We start from the raw sequence: 22864 nt of genomic DNA, 5'->3' as shown, positions 1-22864 counted from the left end.
CCAGCAAACTGGGCTCAAACCGGCACTTGGTTCAGATTTAAACTCAATCATTTTTATGAGCAACGTTATTTTATCTTCTCCGAATTGTTTTTCCCCACAACGGTTCATGTCCATGAAATTGGTTCACGTCTCACGAGCGTCAGCCAGAGTGACCACGATATTCGTTATGTCTGTGTGTCTGTCTGTCTGTCCAGAGCATAACTCCGTGGACTCCGATCCGATCTTGATGAAACTTGGTTATGTGTTCGATATCAATGTCTCCTTGTGTTTTCCTGGATGAGGGCGTGGCCACGCCCATTGTGGGCGGAGCCACGCCCCAAAAATAGCCATTTTTAGGGGGGGTAGTCGGATTAAAAATCTATCTTCTCCTTGGGAATTGACTGAATGGAGTGGGTTCTTCGGTATTTGAATCGCAAAATGAATTATCTAAAACTTGTCGTTGTACGATTTTTAATTTTCTTCCCAAGGTCAAGGTCACAAGGTCAAAAACTGAGAAAATTGCGAATTTTGACATAAAAATCATACGGCCGCCCAAACTTTGAGAGCTCGGATGACAATATTTTTTTATGCATAATCTTGAGGTCATTCCCCACCTAAAGTCTTGAAACCATTTTGTTCTATCTCGAACACCTTGCCCGTGGAGCCCCCTTCAAGTTTGTTTTTACGCCGATTTCATCAAAGTATGGATAAGCCGAGGAGTGCGAAATGCCATATAGCCTATATGACGTTATATTGTTCCTGGAATGTTCCAGAGGAAGTTTTGCACCAAAGGTCATAATCCTTGACCTTTGACCTTTAAAGGTCACAAAGGTCAAATTTTCAAAGTTGTGGGAATCGAACCGGGTTTTCGACCTTCTTCGACGAGCTAACTCCAATAAGCTATAGCACGTATCCTGTTTTCTTATTTTAATGTCCACAACATTGTTTTGTGACCTTTAAAGGTTATGCAAAGGTGAAATTTTCAAAGTTGTGGGAATCGAACTGGGTTTTCGACCTTCTTCGACGAACTAACTCCAATAAGCTATAGCACGTATCCTGTTTTCTTATTTTAATGTCCACAACATTGTTTTGTGACCTTTAAAGGTTATGCAAAGGTCAAATTTTGAAAGTTGTTGCACGAAACCGGGTTTTTGACATTTTGCAGCTAATAACCTGTCACCCGTACCACATCATGTTGATCATTTTTATAACTTGGTCAAAAATTATCACATTGTCTAATCCTTGACTTCTAAAACAATCTACATCGTCAAATACCGCTCATGAACCATTGTCGTCTTCAGACTTGTTAGTTTGTATTTCAGTTTAAACAAGTTCCACCCTGGCTCTCAGGTCGTCCCTCGTGATACCGTGGAAAACGAGGCCGTCGAGATCATTGGGATCTCGTGTAACGAGGCTCTCGGTGTGGAGGTGCGAAGCTCTGACCTCTCTGGATCGTGCTGCCTCGTTTTTGCTCTTGTACCCTCTGGTCCTCCCCAGGTTTCTGGAGGGTCCACACAGTCTGCCAGAGTAACCCCCTCTTTTCGTAAACTCCTAAAATCCAGGCTCACTGTTCACCTTTTGGCTTGACCTCCACCACCGAAGGGAAATGGAGGTGATGTTTTCACCCCTGTCTGTCTGTCTGTTAGCACGATATCTCCAAAAGTAGTGGACGGATTCGGACGAAATTTGGTGGACACGTTGGGTGTGTGGCAAGGAAGAATTGATTCAATATTGATGAAGATCCTGATCTGGATACGAGAATTATTTAATTTTAAAAGTGATTCTTCACCGTTTAGAGCAGTGTTTCTCAACCGGAGTTCCGCAAGAGGTTGGTAGGGGTTCCGTGAGAAACACTAATAAATAGGCCAATGTATTTTTGAGTAGTTTTTGTTTGATTTAATATTCGTAATTTTACTATACGCGTACGGCAGATTGTTGGAAACTCCTTGGTGATTATAATAGAGGCTTCAGCCTCTTATATTATTTACAATTATAACAACCATAGGGAATGTATTTAACGATGTCTGTATGGCGCCAGTGTGAAACCGCCCTCACTGGTTCGTGGACGTCCTGTACGCGGCGGATTCGTGTCTCATTGAGTGACTGACTCAAGTACGGGACACATGCACGGTGTCCATCTATCTATCTTCTCTGTGCTTCTTTGCGCGAAGTCTTTCTCTCTCCAGGTTAGTTCTTCTGTTTACCTTAATTGCTTCAGCTTTATTTGTTTAAGTTTTGTTGATCAAGTTACATGAGGTGTTTTTTTATTTAAAAAAGTTTTTTTTTTGTGAATTAAAACCTCGGTGTGAGGTCTCATAAACGAGCAGTATGTTTTTTTTTTATCATTGCCAATAAATTTGACAAAAAGGGGGTCATTTTTTCCTTAAACCAGGTATCCGAAAAAAATATATTATATTTACCACGTGAACTACGATAAAAATATAAAAGAGCGAGATATTAATAATGGTATATAATAATTTTTATGTAGGGGTTCCCTGAGACATGAAAACTATTTCAAGGGTTCCACAAAGGTAAAAAGGTTGAGAAACGCTGGTTTAGAGATTGGGCCAAAAACTAATACAGTACATAGCACAAGATCTCAAAAATGTATTGGGCCCGATATGTTCTCGTGGATCAGGTATTGCGTGGCGGAGGTATGCGCTCTACCGAGTACCCTTCTACTTTAATAATGTAATTGGGAACACGGGGTGAGAGTACAAATGCAAGTAAACAACAATCATGGGCAATGAACACCCTTTAACACTCACCGATACGCGCCGACGGACCAAACAAACGAAGGGGATCCTTAATTAACGATCTATCTTAAGGCATCAGTCATTCTACAGGAGATAGACAATGGAGAGTGACCGACAGGACAGAAAATACTCCTGCTGTGCCCGGCGGGACACAGCTGGACCCTTGACGAAGCACCAGCAGTCCAAGATCAATATCCGCACCGCAGTCCGATCCCGAGACGGGAAGAGTGGGCGTGGCTTGCTGTGTGGGCGTGGCTTGCTGTGTGGGTGTGGCTTGTTGTGTGGGCGTGGCTTGCTGTGTGGGCGTGGCTTGCTGTGTGGGCGTGGCGGAGACAGCAGCAGTGAAGGGAGTCCCAGTTCAGGGATAAATCGTGCGGTGACTCTCACACAGCCCACACAGCGAGGTTCGTGGCCTCTCCGCCATTCTTATGCCTCCCCAGCTAAAGGCCGGAAACATTATGCTTTGGGTTGTCTGTACAGCTGTCCATGCGTCTGTGCGTGTGTCCGTAATCGTTTAACCAAACTTGGTACCAGTATGGACTGTAATACAAAGATGAACTGATTAGATTTGGGGTTCCAACAGGTCAAAGGTCACGTCCCCTTTTCAAAATCATTTTCCAGACCATGTATCGAGCTAAAAGCATCTGATGTCTCTCCACCTATCTTCTTCTCTGTCGCTCTCTCTCTCTCTCTCTAATGTGACCTTCAATTTTTCATGTGACCTTAAATTGAGATGAAACGTAACAGTCGCTTTGACATATAATGCAGGTGAAGCATATCGATCAACATATTTACATCAAATGTATTTCCTAATTAATAAATTGAATAAACATGTCAGATTGGGAAGAAGGGACACAAGATCCGTGGGACTTACGTGGCTTTTACTCTTTATCTGTGATGAACTGACCCACGTGTGCACATACACAAAGTATGTATGCAGATGTGACAGTCATTGCATTAGCACAAATCATCAGCGGGATCATCACTCGGTTCAATAAATATCTGGAATAGCACTCGGTAGAGCGCATACCTCTGCCAGGCTGAACAGTTTAGGCTTTGTATCCCACCGACGGGCCCGATCTGGATTCGGATGTGTGAACTAAAATTTAATCGCCTCGTTATTGTCACCTACCAAACTCATCCACTTGTTTTGTCATAACTCGTCCACAACTTTTTGAGATCTTGTGCTATTTATCGATTTTTGGCCCCATCTCTCGACGGTGAAGAATCAGTTTAAAAATTAAATAATTATCCTTTCCGGATTCGAATCTTCACCGAAATCGAACCGATTCTTCCTCGTCACACACTCGCCGTGTCCGCCAAGCTTCGACCGAATTCGTCCACAACTTCTCGAGACATCCTGCTCGCAGGCAGACGAAAGGGGGGGGGGGGTGGAAGTATGAGGTGGTGGAAGTAAATATAACATCTCGGATAATGATTGTATTATACCTCGTATAATGATACCTCGTTCACGTGTCACCGAATAACTGTCAGCATGCATGAATCCCCGTACCACACCAGCTCGTGCTGCCGAGGTGTTGAGGATTCCACTGTTCGAGCCGATTCGTCTGCACGGCTGTTTGACCATGGACCCTCCTTTCGAACAATTTTCTCTGTGGTCTTCGAAAAATAATTTTGTGCTGCGTTTGGCATCAACAAACATGTAAGCTGCCTTTCATCGCATTCCACGTTTCGATGAGCTTTCATCGGTTTTGCATTGACAAAAAGCGAACACGTTACAACACAACTGAGTGAACATGTTCCCAACACCAGGGAGTCCCTTTCTCTTTCAAATCGAGTTCAGTGTTCTGGACTGAACATCATATGTTCTTCAGCTGTTGTGTCGTAATCCTTTCTCATTTTCTCCCTCACTTCTAACAGCTTTGGAGGAAATGACCGAGTTGAGAAAATCCATCCATCGGCCTCCAACCAACATTGTAAGTATCATTGTCATACCCGTTACTTGAAGACAGTGACCCTTCCTTTGTCATACATCCAACCTGTCCACCAAGTTTCGTCCGTATCCGTCCAGAACTTTGTGAGATATTCTTCTCACACACAAACGAATGGGGATTAAAACGTGACCCTCGTCCGTCTTCGGTGGTGGAGGTAAAAATCCTTGGCGATGGAACCTCCTCGAGAAGGAAAAAGGAAATCCCGCACGAGCTCTTGAGGATGTTTTCGAACCCCTCTTCCTGGGATTGAGAAAGAATGAGCAGAAGTAGGAGCTTGATGTCATGGTTCCCATGGTAACGTTTGTTATTCTATTGCCGATGTAGACGTGCCTTCAAATTTTAAGAATCCCAGTTTTAAGGCCCAAAAACATTGTTCACTTACCACGTTGACGCGTCACATTGTGATGCATTTGTTTCAAGTCAGCAGAAGTTGTTCAGATTGTTCGAGCAACCTGATCCAGAACTGAAGGCCAGTCGACCAAAAAAATCACACACAGGCAGCAACTCTGGACCCAGGAACACATGAGTTAACAAGGTTCACAATACAAAACAAGGACATTGTAGAAGATATTTACAGTGTATCAGACAAAATGTCAGTGAGAAATACAGGATGTCGAGTAAGAAGTTGATTTCTCCCATCCTTCAAAAGAGGATGGCCAGCGAAGGTAAAGATGGATACTGGAGAAAGTTTTCCACCAGAGAACCCAAACTTCGCTGATCATGCAGCTCTGCACAGCAGTACTTAATCACCTGAAGGAATATGTCATCGTGTTTCATTCAAAGGAAAGCAAGGTCGACGAGCTACACGATGAGCTGAAACGGCCAGCCACAAAGTTTCTTAACAACTCCATCAAGCTTGAGGTTTTGAAGGGGCTGAAACCAAAGAAACTGGCTCACCTCCAAGGATCAGACATCAGCAATCATATTCCCTGGAGAAGTATCTTCACCGGAAGTCAGACAGGCTATGGCGAGGACAAGAGAGTCTCAACATTCATGGAGAAAACGAAGGAGACTTACATCCGACGCAGCATCTCCTTGTCAAAGATGCCAATCAACAACAAGCTATTCAAAGCCATGTCAGCCCTTGATCCTATCGTGAGGCAGCATGGGATGACACAGCACTACCTGAAGAAACTACCGCCATTGGTCACCATTCTGATGAAGCACGAGGAGATGGAGGACGATGATACGGATGTCTGAGGATGGTGCATCGTTGACAGGTTGCCTGGACCACTTGTCTGCCAAGATGAAACGCTGGACCTGTGGTGGGCTTCAGTCAGGGAAGGTGGGATATCACAGGTGTTGTTAAAGCCATACTCTGCTATTTGCATGGCCACATGGTGGTGAGTACGTTCAACGTCATGGGGAACATTTTGGATGATTCATGCTCAAACAGGAGAGAGACAAACAGTGCTGTGCAGACAGTAAAGTACAAGATATTTCATGTGTAAGTTCATGACATCTGATGTATTGTGTAAAGGCATGGGCATGACATCTGTGGGATGTATAGAAACAGAACAGAAGGAACAGTAAAAGAAGGGAAACACCAACATCTGTGTTGAGAGACAAAATCGAAGGAGACTTGGGTATGTACGGGATGTGGGGAAGGATGAGGGGAAGGACAAGATGGATACAGAAGCAAACTTTCAGAAAGGAAAAACTGGAAACTTATAAATAGGTCGGGTCGGGAGGGGGGTTAATAGGGAAGAGGTGGGCTATTGGTGGGGGGGGGGCATTGGTTCTTGAGGAGGTCGATAGGAGGCTTTGTCAGATGGTCCTTTTGGAGAGAGATCGTGAGAATGTGATATTTATCAGGATTGAAAGACATATTCCAAGTGTTTGACCATGTTGTGAGTCTGTCAAGGTCGGAAGAGGGTGAAGAGGCTGTTTCGCCAATCTGGAGGAAGATGGCGTCACGACAAAGGTTGGAGTCATCAGCAATTAAATTAACGGATTTGTTTTTCCGTCACATTTCCGAAATTCCACAAACAGGTTCTCATTAACAAGGGAGATTTATTACAATAAACAATGGGGTTGGGAAGGAGAAGATCACTCTGTGTCTAATCAAATGAATTATAAATAAATACTCAACGTGCCCTTGGAACCTCCGCGGAACTTTTTAACAATGCATGACTCATTCACACAATGGGGGTTACGGGGGGAGATGGACAGAGCGAGCAGACAAGACAGAGAGAGGGACAAAACCTCGTCACCGCACGATGTCTGCACGCACGGGGTAAGTCTCAGCTGGGTTCACCAAACTGCCCGCACGTGTCCCTCCTACCGCATTCGCCACACAGCACCAAACCGCGCAGATCCGGCAGGAGTCACCGCGCCACAGGCAGCAACCACGACGCAGCAGGCACAACCACAAAACCAGATCAGATACGATGACAGCACCCACGAGGAACTCCCTCACAAGAACAGATTCGCAAAGGTACTAGAGGGGAACACCTGGAGGACGAACACCCCAAACACATCACATGCGTTTCATGGTCCTTGAGTGTGGCGGACGTCAATGTATGGGCCTGTCTGGGCCCTGGCTCATGTCACTCGGTTCAACCCATGATCACGCTCGGGGACCGTACTGATTGGCTGTAACTCAGAAAAAGGAACCGTACGAGGACTGATTCCATCATGGGACAACTCGAGGATGGAGGCGGGGTGGTGGAGGCGCGGCTGGCCAGTGCTGGCCATCGTCGAAAACTTGAACAAGCAAATTAGGGAATGCTAAGATGTAAAGAGTGAAGTTGGAATATGTCGAAGGTCACGTGATATTCGGTTTTCCTCATTCAGATGAAACTAAAGATCAAGTGATAAAAATAAATAAATATATTATTCCATGTAATCGTTGATAGCAATCTGTTTAATTTTGATTCATCTTCTGCAGACCTTCCAACGACCATTACAGACCAGCATGATGAAAGCAATAAGTTGATTCATCTGCAAGTGGAACAACAAAAGGTAATACGTTCACGTTCACCTGCACATTATCTTAAATGTGTTTTCACTCTCAAGGTACACAAACACTTTACCTACTGACGGGTTTTAACCTATAAATGTGGGGATCCCCTTTATATCAACTTTTCTGGAGGATGACTTGGTTCTTCCAAAGAACACAAGGGTCGGTTCTTTAGGCTTTCTTGAAGTATATCAGGGTAAAAGAACAGGTTAGGACCAGTGTGGGCCCATTGAGGAATAGTACCGGGAGGGTGATTGGTGATGAAGGTGAGATGGCAGGCTTATTAAACAGGTATTTTTCTTCAACTTTTGCACAAGAACAGTCAGGAGAATTGTCAATAGCTGAGAGTATCTATCGAGGAGGTGAGGAAGGGCTTTTACAGAAGATCCAGGTTGGAGTGGAAGTAAAGGAACAGCGAGGTAATCTAAGAGTAGATAAGGCTCCGGGTCCAGATAATATGCACCTGAGAGTCGTGATGGAGGTGCCTGAGCAGGTAAGCGACATGTTAACGGATATTTTCAATAGTTCACCGGAGTTAGGACAGGTACCGGTGGATTGGAGAGTAGGAAATGTAACACCATTATTAAATAAAGGATCCAGAGAAGAATTGGAAAACTATAGACCTGTTAGTTTGACTTCAGTTGTGGGGAAGGTGTTGGAGACATTAATTAAAGACCGGATGAGGAACCATTCAAAGAAATACAAACTAATGAAAGGTAGTCAGTATGGGTTTACCAAAGGTAGTTCATGTTTAACAAATATTTTAGAGTTCTATGAAGCAGTGTCTGGGTGGATGAGGGAAAGGCAGTGGATACAGTATATCTCGACTTGAAGAAGGCATTTGATAAGGTACCACATCGGAGGTTGTTAGCCATAGTGAGGGCTTGTGGAGTGGCTGGTCAGGTCGCTAACTGGATTGCAAACTGGCTTAGTGGTAGGAAGCAAAGAGTGGCTGTGAGTGGGAGGATGTAAGTAGTGGGGTACCTCAGGGATCAATACTCCGACCATAACTATTCATTATTTACATCAATGATTTGGATATTGGGGTAAAGAGTAAGCTTTCCAAATTTGCAGATGACACAAAGCTTGGAGGTAAGGTGGATAGCAGAGGAGGTGGTGACAAGATTCAGGAAAGTATTGATACTTGTATAGATTGGGCAAAAGATTGGCAGATGGAATTTAACCTGAGCAAGTGTAAGGTGTTGGGGATGGGAAAGAACAATGAAAATAGAGATTACAGGATGCAAGGGGTAATTTAGAGTGTGTCACCACAGGAGAAGGATCTGGGGGTGGTAATAGATATGGGAGGTAAGCAGGTAGCACAGTACCAGGCAGCTAAAAGTAAAGCAAATAGGGTTTTCGGTTGTATTCGTAGGGGGGTCATTTGTAAATCAAAAGAGATGGTGTTCACATTGTACAGGAATTTAGTGAGGGCCACATCAAGAATATTGTGTGCAGTTTTGGCCACCACAGTTCCGGAAGGACATAGATGCTACAGAGAGGGTTCAACGCAGGGTTACTAGATTGATTCTGGGCCGAGCTAGACTCAGCCATGAGGAGCGGCTGAAGGAGACAGGGCTTTATGCACGAGATAGGAGGTGGTTATGAGAAGATATGATGGAGATGTTAAACATAATGAAAGGTAAAGATAAAATAAGTGAAGATTAATTATTCAACAGAGTAGAGAGTGATAGGACCAGGGGTCATAGCCTGAGAGTGAAGAAGAGGGGACTTTCACTCAGAGAGTAGTTAATGCACGGAATGGCCTCCCTGGAAAAGTCGTGGCAGCAGAGAAAGTAGAGAAGTTTAAATTAGAATGCGATAGGAACCTGGAAGTTATGGAGATAGAGGGGTATAGGGATGTTGATAAAACTTTTAGGTAGTTTGAGCATTTATGGGTGATTGTGTACGGAGTGCTGTTGGTGGGGGTCTTGTCAAGGGGGGTTGTGTGGTTGATGTGTGTTTTTAACCAAGGCAATGCCCCCTCCCCTGAGGGAAGAAAAGGAAAAAAAATAACAGAAACTAAAAAAAAAAAACCCAACAAAACAAAGCAAAAACTAAAAAAAAAAACAAAAGAACAAACAAACAAAAACATTTATTTCATGAATTGAAAACATTTCTTTGCATTTTCTTCCTTGGATTTTGTGTTGATGGGTTGGTGTGGTGTTCGTGCAGGCATGATGGGCTGAATGGCCTCCTCCTGTGTTGGATTTCCTTGTTATTCCTTGTCGTACAACACACACACAAGATTTTTTGAATGTCCCTTCTTTTCTATTGTTTGGAATTTTCCACAAGCCATGGAATGTCCCTTCTTTTCCATTTTCTGGAATTTTCCACAAGCCATAGAATGTCCCTTCTTCTTGATTGTTTGGAATTGTCCACAAGCCATGGAATGTCCCTTCTTTTCCATTGTTTGGAATTTTCTACAAGCCATAGAATGTCCCTTCTTTTCTATTCTTTGGAATTTTCTCCAAGCCATGGAATGTCCCTTCTTTTCTATTGTCTGGAATTTTCCACCAGCCAGGAATGTCCCTTCTATTCTATTGTCTGGAATTTTCCACAAACCATGGAATGTCCCTTCTTTTCTGTTGTCTGGAATTTTCCACAAGCCATGGAATGTCCCTTCTTTTCTATTGCCTGGAATTTTCTACAAGCCATGGAATGTCCCTTCTTTTCTATTGTTGGGAATTTTCTTCAAGCCATAGAATGTCCCTTCTTTTCTATTGTTTGTAATTTTTTCCAAGCCATGGAATGTCCCTTATTTTCTATTGTCTGGAATTTTCCACAAGCCATGGAATGTCCCTTCTTTTATATTGTCAGGAACTTTCCACAAGCCATGGAATGTCCCTTCTTTTCTATTGTCTGGAATTTTCCACAAGCCATGAAATGTCCCTTCTTTTCTATTGTCTGGAATTTTCCACAAGCCATGGAATGTCTCTTCTTTTCTATTGCCTGGAATTTTCTACAAGCCATGGAATGTCCCTTCTTTTCTATTGTTTGGAATTTTCTCCAAGCCATGGAATGTCCCTTCTTTTCTATTGTTTGGAATTTTCTACAAGCCATGGAATGCCCCTTCTTTTCTATTGCCTGGAATTTTCCACAAGCCATGGAATGTTCCTTCTTTTCTCTTGTTTGGAATTTTCCACATGCCATGCAATATCCCTTCTTTTCTGTTGTTTGGAATTTTCTCCAAGCCATGAAATGTCCCTTCTTTTCTATTGTCTGGAATTTTCCACAAGCCATGGAATGTCCCTTCTTTTCAATTGTCTGGAATTTTCTACAAGCCATGGAATGTCCCTTCTTTTCTATTGCCTGGAATTTTCCACAAGCCATGGAATGTCCCTTCTTTTCTCTTGTTTGGAATTTTCCACAAGCCATGCAATGTCCCTTCTTTTCTATTGTCTGGAATTTTCCACAAGCCATGGAATGTCCCTTCTTTTCAATTGTCTGGAATTTTCCACAAGCCATGGAATGTCCCTTCTTTTCAATTGTCTGGCACATGCCACATGAAGGGTCCTTTTCCGTGCCCCTGTTTTTTCCCCCAAGAATAGGTTTCTCTGTATTACATCCGGTATTCCATGTCAGACAGTTTTCCTGTAGAATTAGAGAACCTGAAAAACCGATATTTTTTCCAAAGTCCACTTTTACGGTTTCCCTAATTCTTGCTATAGTATGTCCCTCATTCTGCGGCTGCAGGTAATTGTGAAATATGAACAAGTCTCCTTCGATTCATATTCAAAATTTCACGAACTTTCATCCAACAGTTCATAAGTTTTGAGCCCTTGCGTTCGACTATTTCACCACCGGAGTAAAAAAAAATTTGTCCAAGTTTATGGGGTTCACCCCCATGAGCAAAAACTCGCAAAAAAAGCAACAACTATGGCACAAAGGTGGAATTTGTTTGGAAAGCCATTAATGAGATGTTAGCCGATGTGTGTTCCAAGTGTCAGCTCATTTCAATGGATAGCCTTGGAGATGTGAGCGCCAACACATTTCGGGCGGACGGACAGACTGACAGACACCAACGTTGATTTTGAGTTTTCTTTAAACACTCAAGAATGTGTAAATGTACGTTGCTGGAATTTAGAACACATTACTGTGATGTACAAAGGATTTACTTCTGAACCTTGCAGCCATTTTCGTCCAGTGGAAGCCGAGAAACGAATTTTCAGTCCCCATGTTGGAGTTGTTTTCAAAGAAACCGTCCCATGTGAAGGGAGGGATGGTTTGCACCTCCCTTGATGATATTCATACACAGTATGTGATGTCCATATTTCACCTCTTAACTGTTCAGATTCAGGAACCCGTGCACCACTCCAGCTCTTGCTGTGAAGGTCTTGATTGCTATCAAAGTGTGTTGTTGATCTGGAATTTAACAAACTCTCATGTTTTGCTCCAAACTTCACAGCTGTTTGACAGGGACCCTTCCAACCATTTTTCTCTGTGGTCTTCAAAAAATACTTACGTGCCTCATTTGGCACCAACAAACACGTAAGCTGCCTTTCATCGCATTCCACATTCCAATGAGCTTTCATCGGTTTTGCATTGACAAAAAGCAAACACTTTACAACACAACTGAGTGTCATGTTCCCAACACGAGGGAATCCCTTTCTCTTTCAAATCGAGTTCAGGTTTCTGGACTGAACATGATATGTTCTTCAGCTGTTGTGTAGTAATCCTTTCTCCTTTTCTCCCGCACTTCTAACAGCTTTGGAGGAAATGACGGAGTTGAGAAAATCCATCCATCGGCCTCCAACCAACATTGTAAGTATCATTGTGACTCCCGTTACTTGAAGACAGTGATCCTTCCTTGTCATACATCCAACCTGTCTCCCAAGTTTCGTCCATATCCGTTCAGAACTTTGTGAGATATTCTGCTCACACACAAACGAACAGGGATTAAAACATGACCCTCGTCCATCTTCGGTGGTGGAGGTAAAAATCCTTGGCAATGGAACCTCCTCGAGAAGGAAAAATAAAATACCACCCGAGCTCTTGAGGATGTTTTATAACCCCTCTTCCTGGGATTGAGAAAGAATGAGCAGAAGGAGGAGCTTGATGTCATGGTTCCCATGGTAACGTTTGTTATTCTACTGCCGATGTTGACCTACCTTCAAATTTTAAGAATCCCAGTTTTAAGGCCCAAAAACATTGTTCACTTACCACATTGACGCGTCACATTGTGATGCATTTGTTTCAAGTCAGGAGAAGTTGTTCAGATTGTTCGAGCAACCTGATCCAGAACTGAAGGCCAGTTGACCAAAAAATCCCACACAGGGAGCAACTCTGGAACCAGGAACACACGAGTAACAAAGTTCACAATACAGAGAACATGGTCTTGTCCAACACGGCGGAAAACTCATTTTCCTTTTCCCAAGTGCCGAAATCTATGACTCACATAAAAGCGCTGCTTCGTGACAAGTGTGCTCTTGATAAGCTGTTCATTGAGAGAACATCAGATTCTTATAAAATGACTCATGGACTTGCCAAGACTCACAAAGACAAGCTAGTAAGTGCATTGCAGCAAAACTAATTTCAGGTCAGGTCAGGTATGGGAGCATGTGCCGGAGCAGTGCGTCGCTGCATCCACTTTCCGTCAGTACTCCAGGGGTCTCCATCTGGTCATCGCCCAGGCAGATGCCTGGCCCATCCCCATCTCCTTGAGATGCCGATCAACCAACCACGAGGCACGTGGTCGGACCGTTGGCCTCCTGCACTCACGAGGCTCCCTCGCTGAGAGAATTTGGTGAGCAGGATCGGCGTCAGGAAAACGAGCCACGTGTCCATACAGCCTCAGCTGACGCTCACGGACTATGGAGGTAACAAATCTCATTTGAGTCTCTCTCAGCAACCGCTCGTTGAACACAAAGTCCGACCAGCGATAGCCAAGGATTCTCCGAAGAGACCGAGTACCAAAGGAATTATGTCTCCCTCTCAGATCCCTGGTCAGCGTCCAAGTGTCACATCCGTAGAGCAAGACAGGAAGCACCAAGTACCTGAAGACTCGGACTTTCGTCCTCCTGCACAGGTACCGGCAGTGCCACACCCTATGATCCAGCCTGATGGAGTACTGCTCTCCCCTCTGGGCTGGTGCTCCTGCCTCCAACCTTTCTCGGCTTCACGCTGTGGAAACCAGGGCATTTAGGATCATTGGCATCTCCTGCGATGAGGCTGAGTCCTTGGGAATCTCACTCTCTCACCGCAGGATGGTCGGTGGTCTTTCTCTCTTCTACCTTCTCCTCTCCGGTCTTGCCCACCCTGCTCTGTCTGCGATATGTCCCCACCATATTTCCACAGGGCATTCAAGGTCTGCCAACAACCCCCTTCTGGTAAAACTATGGAATAAACTGCCAAACTGTCTTCAATCCCACTCTTCCCTCCAGGTATTCAAAACAGCTGTTCACCACCACATCTTATCATTCCCCATCCAAATTCTCGATCTTTTCCACCCCCGTTAATCCACCCCAAGCGCACCTCCTTCATATTCCCTGCTTTCCCTCCTGAAAGTCCCTGTAGTGTCCATCTTGTGTTCCCCATGTTCCCCACCCCATCCCTCTCCCTTCCACAGATCTCCTAATGTTTGTTCCCCACTGTTTTGTCCTTCCCTTTCCCACCCCCCTTGTTGTGCGTTGTGTGTTAGCTCTCATAAGAGCCTCGACAATGTATACACATACAAATCTATTGTGCTGTGCAGACAGTAAAGTTCGAGATATTTCATGTCTAAGTTCATGACATCTGATGTATTGTGTCAAGGCATGGGCATGACATCTGTGGGGTGTATTGAAACAGTTAAAGAAGGGAAACACCAACATCTGTGTTGAGAGACAAAATTAAAGGAGACTTGGGGATGTATGGGATGTGGGGAAGAAGGAGGGGTAGGGGAGGATGCACTTGCTGGACAAGATGGATGCAGAAGCAAACTCTCAGGAAGGAAAAAACTGGAAACTTAGAAAAAGGTGGGATCGGGAAGGGGGTTAACGGGGAAGAAGTGGGCTATTTGGAGGGGGGGTTGATGGGGAAGAGGTGGGCGATTGGTGGGGGGTTAATGAGGAAGAGGTGGGCGATTGTTGCGGGGGGTTAATGGGGAAGAGGTGGGCGATTGGTGAGGGGTGGGGGGGCAGTGGTTCTTGAGGAGCTAGATAGGAGGGTTTGTCAGATGGTCCTTTCGGAGAGAGACAGTGAGAGTGTGAGATTTATCAGGATTGAAAGGCATATTCCAGGTGTTTGACCATTTTTTTCATTCTGTCAAGGTGTGAAGAAATGGAGGAGGCCGTATCGCCGATCTGGAGGAAAAGGGTATCACGACAAAGGTTGGAGTCATGAGCAATTAAATTAACGGATTTTTTTATCGGGTTTATTCCAACTCGCCATGAACGCTACATGGCTATGGAGGTCACAATTCGGAAATACCACAAACAGGTTTTTCATTAACAAGGGAGATTTATTACAAGAAACAATGGGGTTGGGAAGGAGAAGATCACATTGTGTCAAATCAAATTAATTATAAATAAATACTCAACATGCCTTTGGAACCTCCACGGAACGTTTTAACAATGCTTGACTCATTCACACGATGGGGGTTTGTGGTGGGGGATGGGGGTGGGGGAGAGCGGAGATGGACAGAGAGTCGACAAGACAAGTAAACTCCATTGACAAGTTGACTTAGTGAGATCGTCAAAAATCGAATGTTCATTCGGAATCACGGCCTCAATGGGTGATGATGGTAATGATTGTTACAGGGTATTTCTGGTTAGAAAGGACTCTCTGACATCATGTTGGCCACGCTGCTGGGCCACTGAGCTACTACGGCAAACACCAAAATTCAGAATTTTTAAATTTATTTAAATTTTTCAACATATCAGTGCTGGCCATCGTCGAAAACTTGAACAAGCAAGAAATTAGGGAATGCTAAGATATAAAGAGTTAGGTTGGTGTCTGTCAATGGTCAAGTGTTAAGTTTTTCTCATTCAGATGAAACTAAAGCTCAAGTGATTAAAAATATATGTTATTCTATGTAATCATTGATAGCAATCTCAGTTAAATTTTGATTCATCTTCTGCAGCTCTTCAAACGATTATTGCAGACCAGCATGATGAAAGCAATGAGTTTGTTCATCGGCAAGTGGAACAACAAAAGGTAATACGTTCACCTTGACGTTCACCTGCACATTATGTTATGCGTTTTCATTTTCAAGGCACACAAACACTTTACCTACTGACGGGTTTTAACCTACATATGTGGGGATCCCTTTATATCAACTTTTCTGGATGGTGACTTGGTTCATCCTCAGAACACAAAGTAAGTTCAGCATGAACACGAGATTTTTTTGATTCTCCCTTCTTTTATATTGTCTGGAATTTTCCACAAGCCGTGGAATGTCCCTTCTTTTATATTGTCTGGCATTTTCCACAAGCCATGGAATATCCCTTCTTTTATATTGTCTGGAATTTTCCACAAGCCATGGAATGTCCCTTCTTTTACATTGGCATTTTCCACAAGCCATGGAATGTCCCGTCTTTTATATTGTCTGGCATTTTCCACAAGCCATGGAATGTCCCTTCTTTTATATTGTCTGGAATTTTCCACAAGCCATGGAATGTCCCTTCTTTTATATTGTCTGGCATTTTCCACAAGCCATGGAATGTCCTTTATTTTATATCTATTGTCTGGAATTTTCCACAAGCCATGGAATGTCCCTTCTTTTATATTGTCTGGCATTTTCCACAAGTCATGGAATGTCCCTTCTTTTATATTGTCTGGCATTTTCCACAAGTCATGGAATGTCCCTTCTTTTATATTGTCTGGCATTTTCCACAAGCCATGGAATGTCCCTTTTATATTCTCTGGAATTTTCCACAAGACATGGAATGTCCCTTCTTTTATGTTGTCTGGAATTTTCTACAAGCCATGGAATTTTCCTTCTTTTATATTGTCTGGAATTTTCCACAAGCCATGGAATGTCCCTTCTTTTATATCTATTGTCTGGCATTTTCCACAAGCCATGGAATGTCCCTTCTTTTATATCTATTGTCTGGAATTTTCCACAAGCCATGGAATGTCACTTCTTTTCCATTGTTTGGCACGTGGCACATGCCATATCAAGGGTCCTTTTCCATGCACCTGTCTTTTTCCCCAAGAATGGAAGGTTTCTCTGAATAACATCCGGTATTCCATGTTACAGACAGTTTTCCTGTAGAATTAGAGAAACTGAAAAACCAATATTTTTTCCAAAGTCCACTTTTACGGTTTCCCTAATTCTTGCTATGCCCCTCATTATGCGGCTGCAGGTAATTGTGAAATCTGAACAAGTCTCCCTCGATTCATATTCAAAATTTCATGAACTTTCATCCAACAGTTCATAAGTTATGAGCCCTCGCGTTCGACTATTTCACAACTGGAGTCGAAATTTTTCTGTCCAAGTTTATGGGGTTCACCCCCATGAGCAAAAATTAGCAAAAAAGCAACAACTATGGCACTTAGGTGGAATTTGTTTGGAAAGACATTAATGAGATGTATTGGCTGATGTGTGTTCCAAGTTTCAGCTCGTTTCAATGGATAGCCTTTGAGATGTGAGCGCCAACATATTTCGGGCGGACGGACAGACTGACAGACACAAACGTTGATTTTGAGAGTTTTCTTTAAACACTCAAGAATGTGGACATGTACTTTACTGAAATTTGGAACATATTACTGTGACGTACAAAGGATTTACTTCTGAAACTTGCAGCCATTTTCGTCCAGTGGAAGCCGAGTAACGAATTTCCAGTCCCTGTGTTAAAGGTTCCATGTGAAGGGAGGGATGGTTTGCACCTCCCTTGATAATATTCAAACTCAGTATGTGATGTCCATATTTCACCTCGAAACTGTTCATATTCAGGAACCCGTGCACCACTCCAGCTGTTGCTGTGAAGGTCTTGAGTGCTGTCAAGGTGTGTTGTTGATCTGGAATTTAACAAACTCTAATATTTTGCCCCAGACGACACAGGTGTTTCCCATGGAGCCTGCCATCAATGATTCTATGTGGAACGCAATGAATACCCCTTTCTTGGCTCGTTGGGTACCATCGCCGACGTGAGCTGCCTTTCATCACATTCTGCATTTCAATTTGTTTTGAGTTTTTTTTTAAATATCGACAAAAAGCAAATCCTTATTAATACAACTGAGTGAATAAATTACCAACACGGGTTGTTTCCTTCTGTTCTGTCCTTCCTTCTCTCATTTCTTTCACTTTCTCATATTTTCTTATCAATGACCGATCGGAACAAGTTACCCGTAAGAGGTTCCGTTGATACAGGAGATCCTTGATTAGCTGGATTCCAGATAGCTCGAATTCGCAGGAAGTGGAGAGAGTCTTGAAAAGTAGTTTCATCGTCTGGTGCAGAAGAACACACTCCAGCGTAGTACACTGCGGTGGTTTGAGTGTAAGAATACCCTCGAACACGGACAAGAGCGGTGCTCTACAGTCATCCTGTCCGCCCTACAACTCCACGACATCGTTGTTACCTCGATGTGTTTAGTGTGCTTTATCTGTGTAACCTGACAAAAGAAGCACTTTGGCTACCTGTTGCTAAATTCTGAAGAAACTCAGGTAACAGGTGAGCTCCTGATGCATCACAGCAGACACGATAGCAGAGAGGGGTACAATAGATAGATCGAAGTTGGACGGGATACAACATCATGGCAGACAGGTTATAGATGTTCCACGGCGAAGCTGATGGCCTTGCATGTGCTTTGCAGGTTCACGGGCACAACTGAAAGAGGAAGAGAAAAATGTTCAAACACGAGTCGTACATTATGATTAACGCACGAGGAGGGATGTGTAGTTCAGGATAGGTTTGTGAAAAACAATGAAAATCAGATTTCTGACGTCATCACACACAAATCCTTTGCCTGTCAACCCGGATTTTCCTCACTGGGTGAACCGCAATCTTCCACGTGAGATGTGTGATTTTGGGTTGTGTGTTTATTATTTATTTCAGTGTTTCCAGTGATCCGGAAAACCCTCGTATTGGGAACAGGCCGATCTCCATCGTCCGGCGAAGTGATGTTTTGTAACTTTTATGGTGGATTATCTTCACGTTTTCCTTGTTTACAGGAACAAGGCAAAGCTTTATGACAGCACGACTCGTCTGCTTGAATTCGTGACGGCCATCACGCTTGACAAGAATTCGAAACAACCAGCTTTTTTGCCAAGGTTATTTTCTCTCTTGTTTTTTTATTTTTTGTGTGAGTACACCCACTCCCATTAGGGAGCAGCAGGAAGGGTCAAGTTGTTGTCCTCTGTGGGGTATATAGATTACAGTAGATCTCGGCTCGGGTCCGTTAGACTGTGGGGTTTGCGATAAGCAAGAAGGTCGGATTTCTCTCCATTTCAGTTTTGTATTAAACAGCAGTAACGACTGTTTGAAAATACCTGTTTGTGGTTTATATTTTTTACTTCCGGTCAGCTTGTCCCATGAAACGCCACGATAAGCTATTCATACACATTAACATGGCGCTTGTCCAAGGAGGGAAACCCCTTGTGTTGGGGAGAGGGGCTATTGTTATTAGTATTAACTAGTGCAGGCCCGTAGGTGCGTGCCAGTATGTGCAGCTTCGTTCCTTCGCTCTCGTAAACGACGACTGGATTGGGGAATTGTTTCAATAAGATCGGACCAATCGTATCATAAATGGCCATAACTTGGGAAACACCTGGGAAACGTACTCAGATCCCCAGCGTCAATTGTGACGTCATATCAAACGAAGAAGAAGAAGAATTGTGACGCCCCCTCTCTTTCACCCTCCTCTCTTGACCCCCTCTCTCCCCCCTCTCTCGCCCCTCTCGCTATAAATGTATTCACAAATGTCTACCAAGCACAACAATTAATTCAAACCTTGGGAAAACAGCTTTCAATCCCTTGGGAAACAGCTCTTTCCCTTGGGAAAATTCAAACCTTGGGATTAATTAATAATTTGAACAATTAATTCAAACCTTGTGAAAAAACAGCTTTCAAACCTTGGGAAACACTTGGGAAACAGCTGAAGCGGATGAAGAACGATATCAAACCTTGAAAAGGCACATACTCAGGTCCCCAGCATCGATTGTGACGTCATACCAAACGAAGAAGAAGAATTGTGACGTCAATCGTGCAAAAAACCCCCATTAATTGTGACGTCATTCGTGACGTCATAGCACCGTGTCTTGTCATTGGTTGACAGATAAATGGCAGGAAATTGGGAACCGCTTGTCCGATTAATATGAAACCTTGAAAAGGCACATACTCAGGTCCCCAGCGTCGATTGCGACGTCATACCAAACGAAGAAGAAGAATTGTGACGTCAATCGTGCAAAAAAATATAATAAGAATTAAATAAACATTAATTGTGACGTCATTCGTGACGTCATAGCACCGTGTCTTGTCATTGGTTGACAGATAAATGGCAGGAAATTGGGAACCGCTTGTCCGATTAATATGAAACCTTGAAAAGGCACATACTCAGGTCCCCAGCGTCGATTGTGACGTCATACCAAACGAAGAAGAAGAATTGTGACGTCAATCGTGCAAAAAAATATAATAAGAATTAAATAAACATTAATTGTGACGTCATTCGTGACGTCATAGCACTTACAAGTTACGGCCATTTGGCCGTAACTTGGGAACTGCTCGTCCGATTAATATCAAACCTTGAAACGGCACATCCACGTGGCCCTGGCAATATTCCAGGCAAGTTTCAATCAGATCAGACTGGCGGTCGTCGAGAAATGGCGGTCGCATACAGACACACACACACACACACACACACACACACACACACACACACACACACACACACACACACACACACACACACAGATTGCTATTAGTATTAATATTGTTTTGTAATAACATTAATACATTCAATTACCATCAGGGTTGTTATTACCTCTTCGGACACAGAAGCGAGAAGTAGGGTTATGCATTTGGTTCACGTCCGTCCGTCCGTCCGTCAATCTGATCAGTTTATTCTTGAGGAACAACTGATTCAAATCGAACTTTATATTTTGAACACAAATCGGAACATGAAGAGAAAGATAAGTTTGCTGTTTAAGCTCATCTTTGGCAGACAGGCAGATAGAGTAAAAAAAAATGTAATCACTCCTCTCCACACACGTGCGATCGGGACGGATTCAGAGCCAGTGAAACAAAATTGAAAATCATTCCAAACATGAAACTTACTGTACTTAAGGACGTCATAAAGGACACAAACACCAGGCACGAAGAACTAATGTTACATGTTGGAATAATAAATGAAACGAGATGGTATTCATGGAACACTTACCCCGTGCACTCTTGAGAAGGACTTGGTGCGAGCCAACCCTTCTAGCAGGAAATCTGTAATTTAAAAAATTAAAATCAAAATCAAATGGAAGACCAAATAAAATAGGGAGTGTGTTGGAGTCATCAGAAGGAACCCGAACAAGCAGAAAGCAAAGATGAAGTCATCAGGGGCAACCTGGATAGTACTCGGGTTTCAACCGCTACTCCTCCACCTTCAAACCCATCCAGGCCCAGCCAAGTGGGCCTTATTACAAAAAAAAATAATCAAAAAGAACGCAGATTCCCCCCAAAATTAAATAATTCTGGCTGCCAGACGATGCGTCCGATCAGGTTGAGATTTAAAACATATTCCTCATCACTACGAGATCATAATTTTGAAGTTCCACATCGATCGGTGCAGCGGTTCAAGAGAGAATTAAAAAAAAATATTTTCCTTAAATCCAATATGGCTGCCAAACCACGTGACGTCTCAATTATTCATGGACACCCTGGTATCCCCAAAGGCTTGGGGAACATGCGTGTGAAGTTTCCCCTCTATCTGTCCAGCCGTTCTGGAGAAGATTTTTTTAAAGGTTTTCGGGTCAATCCAACAAGATTTTTTCAGGGTTTAAATTTTTTTCTGTTGCCCAATTTCTCCCGAGATGTGATGTAATTTATCCATTGATTTCCCCAACCAATAAAGCCGGCACTTGGCTTGGAATGTGACGCTTCGTGTGACTTGATGTAATGGGACGGATGGAGCTCATTTGTTGGATGAAACTCATGTTCTTTGGTTATGTATGATATTGTAACTTCTGTCTTTTTGTGTCCTTTTCTCTTGTGCAGTTCTACCTTTTATGAAAAGAATTACCAGGCAAAGGGAATGCATCCATCTGAGTCATCACAAGATCGTGGGGATTCACACGCCTTTCTTGTATACAATGAAAGTGTTCCAGCTCGTAGTCGTCACGGAAATTTCGACAAGTCCTAGTTTTAGCATTTTAGAGAGCGTGATGTTCACAATGCAGTATTTTGAATTCCCATTTTCTACAGATATTAATGAAACAAATCCATTTTTGCTAAAGTCTATTTTGTGTGCATGTTAATAAAATATTGCGTTGAAACACGAACCACGTGATTGAATAAAAATCCCAGTTTTCACCACCACTGCAACCAGACTGCTTATGACCCATCAATGTGAAGTTCACAAGAACTGCTGCTCCCTTATGGGAAATCACGTGACTCGTCTATTCCCACACAGGTACAGAGCATATTTCCGGATGCATTGACAAGTCGTGATGGCACAAATGTTCATTCAGAAGCACGGCTGAGTTATGGGAGGTTCTGCCGATATTAGTGATGATGGTAATCATCGTTACAGGGTATTTCTGGTGAAAATGTGCTGGTGTTCCCATCTCGACTTTCTCCAACATCAACTCATCCCTGGGAATTCTTTCAAAGAAACTCTCATCCACTTCTGCTCTGTCCGTCATTCTGCTCTGTGACGTCTGCTCTGTGACGTCACAGAGCAGACGTTGAATGACAGAGCAGACGTTGAATGCAGACAGAGCAGACCACACCAAGTTGAACGAAATGTGGTTAACCCGTTCACCATGATGGAGCGTGAGATTGTGCTGGGAGGAAGGAGACACTGGAGAGGCTACTCTGCAAGGTGGCGTTGGACTTCTCAAGGAAACTGCTTGGGTTCGCTGTTTCTTCTTTGTTGGAGAAATACCATAAGTTTTTTTAAACGCCCAAGTTATTGTCATTCATGGAAAATTAATAAATAACTGATCCTGATCAAGAAATGTAACATTGCGGAAAGACAACGCCGCCCTTTTTGGAGGTACTACATGCGCCCAGGTATCAAAGCAATATACAGACAACTTGAGTGTGCAACATCTGTCTGTCCTGTCTGGACCGGCGCCTCTGTCC

General features: G+C 43.4%; 1 protein-coding gene across 4 annotated transcripts in view; it reads left to right on the top strand.

The window, feature by feature from the left end:
- The first annotated feature begins 1180 nt into the window (after positions 1 to 1180).
- The window catches only part of LOC147008228 (uncharacterized), a 50649-nt gene continuing 28965 nt past the window's right edge, over positions 1181 to 22864 (top strand). Inside the window, exons 1-12 of one of the 4 annotated variants that reach the window (XM_085865294.1) lie at positions 1451 to 2155; positions 4249 to 4398; positions 4617 to 4672; positions 6555 to 6614; positions 7581 to 7654; positions 12061 to 12143; positions 12361 to 12416; positions 14903 to 14962; positions 15715 to 15788; positions 17629 to 17723; positions 18748 to 18846; positions 21776 to 22102. In XM_085865294.1, the coding sequence (XP_085721420.1) occupies positions 2103 to 2155; positions 4249 to 4398; positions 4617 to 4672; positions 6555 to 6614; positions 7581 to 7654; positions 12061 to 12143; positions 12361 to 12416; positions 14903 to 14962; positions 15715 to 15788; positions 17629 to 17723; positions 18748 to 18846; positions 21776 to 21920 (1005 nt within the window). In that variant the 5' untranslated portion in view covers positions 1451 to 2102 and the 3' untranslated portion in view covers positions 21921 to 22102. Of the gene's footprint in view, positions 1408 to 1450; positions 2166 to 4248; positions 4399 to 4616; positions 4673 to 6554; positions 6615 to 7580; positions 7655 to 12060; positions 12144 to 12360; positions 12417 to 14902; positions 14963 to 15714; positions 15789 to 17628; positions 17724 to 18747; positions 18847 to 21775; positions 22103 to 22864 lie in introns of those variants that run through there. The other 3 variants (XM_085865293.1, XM_085865287.1, XM_085865292.1) reach the window with 3 other exon arrangements.

This window comes from Eptatretus burgeri, chromosome 20 (genome assembly GCF_056783735.1).
Source record: "Eptatretus burgeri isolate ZD-2024b chromosome 20, Ebu_testis_v1, whole genome shotgun sequence".
Lineage (NCBI taxonomy): Eukaryota > Metazoa > Chordata > Myxini > Myxiniformes > Myxinidae > Eptatretus > Eptatretus burgeri.
This window is presented reverse-complemented; position numbering and strand designations above follow the sequence as displayed.